At 44.4% G+C, this 6,742-nt stretch overlaps 1 protein-coding gene across 4 annotated transcripts in view; it reads left to right on the top strand.

Moving 5' to 3' along the window:
- Positions 1-311: 311 nt before the first annotated feature.
- ltbp1 (latent transforming growth factor beta binding protein 1) overlaps positions 312-6,742 on the top strand; it is a 109,811-nt gene continuing 103,380 nt past the window's right edge. For all 4 annotated transcript variants that reach the window (XM_037782009.1, XM_037782008.1, XM_037782007.1 and 1 more), the window contains exons 1-2: positions 312-920; positions 5,958-6,028. In XM_037782009.1, coding sequence (XP_037637937.1) covers positions 538-920; positions 5,958-6,028 — 454 coding nt within the window. In that variant the 5' untranslated portion in view covers positions 312-537. The remainder of the gene's footprint in view (positions 921-5,957; positions 6,029-6,742) is intronic.

The raw sequence follows: 6,742 nt of genomic DNA, 5'->3' as shown, positions 1-6,742 counted from the left end.
TTTAGGAGGCTGGCTGCTGGAGCTGAGCTGACTCGGTTCACCTCCAACAGAGAAACTTTCCTGGAGTCCTCCTCCTCCTCCTCCTCCTCCTCCTCCTCCTCTTCGGGTACTTGTGACTGCGGACGGAGTGAAATCCAGCCCAGAGAAAGCAGCAGCAGCTCGGAGGGCCTCCAGGCAGAGAAGGAGACACACCGCGGAGCTACAGACTCTAATACGCCCCGAGGAACGCTTCTACGGTACATGCCCGGTATATCTACAGTATCTACAGTATTTACAGGATCTACAGGATCTACAGGATCTACATGATCTACAGGATCTACATGATCTACATGATCCCAGACGTTTCAAAGTGAAGACAACGTTTTTTTCTCGGGTGTCTTGAACTCATTGGAGGTCGGCAGCGTTACCTACAGGAATATGCTCAGGAGTATAACCGTTTTCCTCACTCGGAACAAGTGAAAAGGAGTTTCACGGAGCTGAAAGTTACCTATTTTTTTTTTAACCCCAAAAAGCCCCTTCTTTCTTCTCGGTGTGGATATGGCTTGGATTAGATGGGGCCTCTTGTTTTCCTTCGGTTGGTTCCTCTCCCCGGTGTGTGTGTCAGCGGAGCCGCGGCAGCAGCAGCAGCAGCAGAGCCGCGGCGGCTTCAGGAGGCTGTACGTGCTGCAGCCCGGCCCGGGACCGGGGTTAGGGTCGGCCGGCGGCGGAGCAGCGGACGGAGCGGCGGTGCGAGTTAGCTCCATCTCGACGCGTCACGGTGCGGCGGGGCAGCCGCACACGTACAACGTGGAGCTCACCCACAACTACGGCAGCCAGGTCCGTACCCGCAGGATGGGCAACCAGCAGCTCAGTCAGCAGCAGCAGCAGCAGCCGGTCGTCCAGGCGCAGAGCCAGCAGGAGCAGCTCATGAAGCTGTCTGGGTAAGAACCTCTGGATCAGTGTCAGCGGGGAGGAATGTGTGCTGCTAGTGGGACTTAATTACTTCCTGTCATGTCATGACTTCCTGACTTGTATCATAAAACTTTTAAGGATAGTATCTTAAAAGCACACTTCACTAGTTGAAATAATAGGCTGCAGGCTATACTTTTACAACCTTATCTTATCATCATGTCTAATTTCATTCATGTTGGTGGATTATGGTTTCTGCCTCAGTGTACCATTGTGATCAAGTGCTGACTTCAGTGACACTAATTGGAGTTTGTTTGCACACTCACTGGGCTGGTCAAACTGTCTGACCTGTTCAATCAACTAGGTTTGCTGTTGGATTAAATGAATACTGATGATATTGTCTAATTGCAATATGATGCAATCATGCCTAACTCAAAAACAGATGAACTGTTTATAAAGCCTACAGTATAAATTATCACCCAATTCTGTGTTACACCTTTTTGGCCAACTTCATTCCAACTCATTACCACAAGTTTTACACTTTTTTTGTTTTGGAATTTAAGGTTAATAAACCTCATTTTGGTGTAATTCTACCTCATTTTTTATTTTAAAAAAGCAGACATTCTGAATTATTTTGACTATAGTTATCGGAGCAACATAATGTTGATGGATTATCACAGACGGGTATATGTAAAAGTTTAGTTAGAATATTGTTTTGAAACCGTTTCATTTTTTTTTTTAATGGCAGCACATAATGACACCTGTGGTCCTCAAAAATGACCCGAGAAGACCACAGATGCTGTAAATTAGAATAAAACACCCATAATTCAACGAAAGTATAGTGGTCATTAATTGTTTTTGCAAAGACCATAGATTAGGGAACCATCCATGTTATTTTGGGGGCAATTAGATGAAAGAAATTAACCTGAAAAAATCATGTGCGTCTGTGTCCTCCGGTGCTCCTAACGGCATCTGCAATATTTCACAGACTGGAGGAAAACAAGCAGTAAGAGCTGATCTGAGGACCGCTGTCCATCACATGTCCATGAGAGCCGGCTGTCAATCACTCGTGAACTCCAATCAAACGGTCAAACTAGGCCGCACTGATCAAACATGAATCAATATTACTGTATAATGTTACTGTAATGCCTATTTCCCTCCTCAAATGTTTTCAGAATCATCTTGTAGAGCACGGTTTAGCTGTAAAAGGAGAAAGTTTGTGACCCAACAGCCATGTTGAAATCTCTTGAAGGAACGCCAAGCACCGGTCACATGACCGGAGCACAGCCAATAGGAACGCTCTCTCTCTGAAATGACCTGTGATTGGTCAAAGTCTCCCGTCACGGGCTAGATATTATTAAAGCCTGAAAACAGAGCCATGAGGAGGTGCAGAAGTCTAGTTATCTCTCAGAACACTTGAATTACAATATACTGAAAGGTTATTATGGAATGTTTGCCCAATGATACCAAACATATACTGCCTACTGCCACTTTAAAGAGTAGTAATTGCATTTCAGTGAATCCCCTCTTTCCATCTACAGCAGGCGTCTCCAAACTTTTTTCTTTTGAGAGCCACCGCAGCCATCGCATCTATTACAATCCCGCCATAGGTGAAGTTTTTTTTGTGCTTCCTTAGGATGTGTGCCACTTTAAACGAAGCCTCTGCTGCAGCGTTGGCCTTCTTCTTCCTCAGTTTGGTAAACAGAGACTGTCGTCTTTTAAGTGTTGTTTCAGCTCCTTTACCTTCTCCGTTCGTAAACCACTACCAGCCGGAAAGTCCCGTGAAAAGTGTAGCGCTCAACGTTACATCTTTTACCGACTGACACGCTCGCACCGCAAATTAGACACATCACCCATTCCTCATTAAAATAGTACATTTTTTTGCTTTTTATTGGCCTGGCTATTTTCTGCGGTCATTGTCAAATCTGGTGTACGCTTGCTGGTCTGCTAGCATCGCCTCATGTTACCGCGTCGCTGATGTCATGAAATTTGAAAGCAGCGCAACTTGTTCAATTGTCGGCCGATTGGCAAATAATCAGTTTGTGTCAGTAGGGGGTGCGCTGTCATGACATTTCATAGACTCAAACTAGATATTTCACCAAGGGAATATCTTTTTGTCTGGTCTTGACATGAAGCCAATTTGTTATTGTACAGCTCTGGAAATTCAGAAGCACAATTAATACATTTTTCATTCATCTTTCAGTTCAAACAGTTGTCAACAGCGATTGGCTGCCCTCACAAAGGTCAGCTTGGGTTTAAGTTCAACAAATTTGAACTTCCGACGGACACCTGCGCAGAGCTGTCGCAACACAGTGCGTTCACAGTAATGGCGAGGCATGCTCAAAAGCTGTTCTTCCATGAATTTGCCTTTATGGGTTCATTGAGCAGAGGTCTAATCACCCTGAATAAGTGAAAACACCTGCGTGGGTTTGCAGAGCCTTTAAATTCAATCTGTGTGCAAATGTAATGCAGTCAACTAAGGTAATGTAATGTGTACAAATATAAGGAATTTGATTGTTTTGAAATGGGCATAACGGCTAAGAATAAGGCGAACTAAGTCCAACAAATAAAAGTTAAGAATAGACAGGATTATTATGTACACAAATATGTGAAAAGATATGTGTGTGTGTGTGTGTGTGTATATATATATATATATATATATCCATTCTAAGGCGATGAGATCACACCGGCATTAGTGTTCCAATCTAACCTCCACTAGGGCCTACTACCTTGTGTAAGTCGCTGATAAGCGGCTGAAGCTGTTGACTTCACTGTGCTTTGTAAAACGTTTTAAACCCCCGTTGCAGTAGGCTGTACATGGAAAGAGTTTTAGTCAGAATAAGAGACGGGAAAACAACCGATAGAATAACAAGAGGCCACCAGGCAGCTTGACCTCAGCTGCTCAGTTTGTGGCCCACCAGAGTGTTTCAATGTGTGACTGGTGAACACAGTTAAGCTGTGAATTGCTGCCCCTTTGAATTTGGGTTAATTTTTATCAACGTCAAAATAAAAGGTTATTATACCTCCCGTGCCTAGTCTGATAGTCTGTAGATATGTAGCCTATAGATAAGGTATATTTTAATAAAATACAGTTGTACCGACAGAATACAAGAGAGCACAGAGTTTGTTTCCATGCTGTGAGGTAGACGAGCGCTCGTGGCTACCTGTCTGTTCACCTGAGGAGCACAGAGACAGAGTCGGTAGAGTAGGCGGTCCTTAATGTGGCCCAGGACACATTCACTACACACTGCTAAAAGAATGTGGCCCAGACCACCTCTGAATGTGGTCTGAAAAAGATTGAATCTCAATGCGTCCTCAAAGCGTCTTGAGTGCGTTCACACCTGTACTTAGAACTGTCCACTTGTGATCGGATCACTAAGGACGCATGTTAATGCCAGGTCTGAACAGGGCCTCTTTGTGAAACAGGACTGCATTTATGAGTGGCCCATTTCTTGCCTGTAATTTATTCAAGACAAAGTTCATGAAAACAGTGGTTTACACACAACATGCATCAAGGAGAAGTCATGGCCGATCCGATGACGGGGTCTATTTGAAGCCATTTCTCCACGCTGGTCAACAAGCGATTCTGCTCCTCTATTTATGTTTATACATATATGTTGGTGATGTACCCCATTTCAATTGTATCTTTGTATTCATTTCATTACATACATTAGGCCTACATACAACATACATTTCCAGTTTGTCTTTTATGCCACGGTGTTGAGTTTCTTCCGGTAACATTGCTTCAGACGATGGCGACTGAAAGTGAGCGGATCATGTTGGAGTTGGAGCTGATAAATGTTGAACAACAGCTACTTTTAATAAAAAAACACTGCAACACAGAAAAGAGAGAAGACATCGGAGGAGATGGTGTGTGTGTGTGTACGACCATCGAGCCAATTGAGGATGGTGAATATTCTGAGCTTGTCTGGTCTATGAGAGATATGGACCATAAACACCTGTGTAGCTGAGTCTCTGTGTAAACATGTAGCTAGGAAAAAAGCGCTGAAATCCTGAAATCCTTGTCATTATCCAATTTAATCTGTAAGCTAACCAATCAGTTTTATTGTAGCATATATGCAATATTATATTTGTGTATAATTTGATTTGTATCAATAGCTACATAAAAAGTTTTTATTTACCAAATATACATTATGTTACAAACTGGAAATATATATTGTATGTAGGCCTAATGTATGTAATGAAATGAATAAAAAAATACATTTGAAATGGGGTATATCACCAAGATATATGTGTAAATATAAACAGAGGAGCAGAATCGCTTGTTGACCAGCGTTGAGAAATGGCTTCAAATAGACCCCGTCGGCCAATTCGGCTTCCAGCGAACAGTGATTGGCCCCACAAATCCTGATCGGAGCACCCTTATCTTAAACTCTTCAAAAGATCCAAGAGGCGGTGACTCACCTCATCATCTGAGCCAATGTCTTTGATGATGATGTGAGTCATGAGTTCCCAGGTTGGTTCAGCTTCCAACAGCCTGACTCAAATCAACTCTCTGTGGACTTTTTCCAAACCAAAGTTTTGTAGTAAAACTAAGCTTGTGAGATTCATGCTGGCATTGCGAGGCTTTACAGACCTACCACAATAAACGGTACACCCTAGCAACTTCAGTATCGTAGAAAATTCCAGCCTTCCCAGTCATATTTAGTATCACAAGGCCAAACCGCATCTCATGAGCGCTGTGTTTGGGACGGCACTCAAGTCTGGAAAACATCCGGTGAGAATCAGTGGAGCCCAGCAGATATGTGCCAAATATCAGATAACAATGGTGGAAAATTTATATGATGACATGACTTGTCTCAAACCCCCAGAACTTTGCGGACAACGATTTTAACTAGGTGTTACGGACCTCAAATGAAATGGGATCTCAGATGTATTTAGAAACCGGCTCCAGCTTAAAAAAGTAAAGGCCAATGACAGCAAGTGATGCATTTGTCCAGTCAGGTGTAAAAAGGGTTGATGTTGACATTTTAGTAAAAGAGATAACTGTCAGTCATCTAATGGGGAATCTCCAAATACAGCTCAACTGTTTTGTTTTCTGTTTGCAGGGTGAACGTCTGTGGAGGGCAGTGCTGTCATGGATGGAGTACAGCTCAGGGATCGCAGCGGTGCATCAAGCGTAAGTGTGCAGTAAACTCCTTTCAACACAAAAGCGTTGTGACCCGTTTTAGTTGTATTTCAAAACATATTTAGTAAATGTTGTACATTTTGGCTCCTTGTTGTGTATAGTTAAAAAAATACAAAATGAAATCCGGCACATGCGTAATTGTAAACTTCATATGTTGTATTTCATAGTGTCACTTGTGATTTCAGGGCTTAAAACATACCGGTAATTAGGGATGCACCGATACCACTTTTTTTCAGACCAAGTACAAGTACAAGTACTTACATTTGGGTACTCGCCAATACCGAGTACCGATACGAGTACTTCTCTGTGCCAAAAGACCCTCGTTAACAGCCAGCTGGAGGGTGTGAGCGACACCCGGCAGGCTGGGGAGTCCTGCATACGAGGCGGTACGCCGCGACCGGCTCTAGGTCGGCTTGGAAAGGCCCGGGGCGAAGGTGCTTCCCGGGGCCGTAGCCAAAGTCCTCGCTGCGCCCTCTCTCCCCGCGGGGGAGGGACGGGGCCTCCTGCTCCCGGTGCGACTGTCGACCAGGGCAGACTGCCCTTAGTGCGCCCCAGCCGCGTCGTACCACCAGGGCGGGGCTCGGCCCACGTAAAAGACGTCAGGGGTCTGCGGCAATGTCTGCAACCTACCCGACCCGTCTTGAAACACGGACCAAGGAGTCTAACAGTGGGAACCCAGCCCCGTGGGGTCGGGCGCACCACCGG

Source organism: Sebastes umbrosus, chromosome 10, assembly GCF_015220745.1.
Source record: "Sebastes umbrosus isolate fSebUmb1 chromosome 10, fSebUmb1.pri, whole genome shotgun sequence".
Classification (NCBI taxonomy): domain Eukaryota; kingdom Metazoa; phylum Chordata; class Actinopteri; order Perciformes; family Sebastidae; genus Sebastes; species Sebastes umbrosus.
This window is presented reverse-complemented; position numbering and strand designations above follow the sequence as displayed.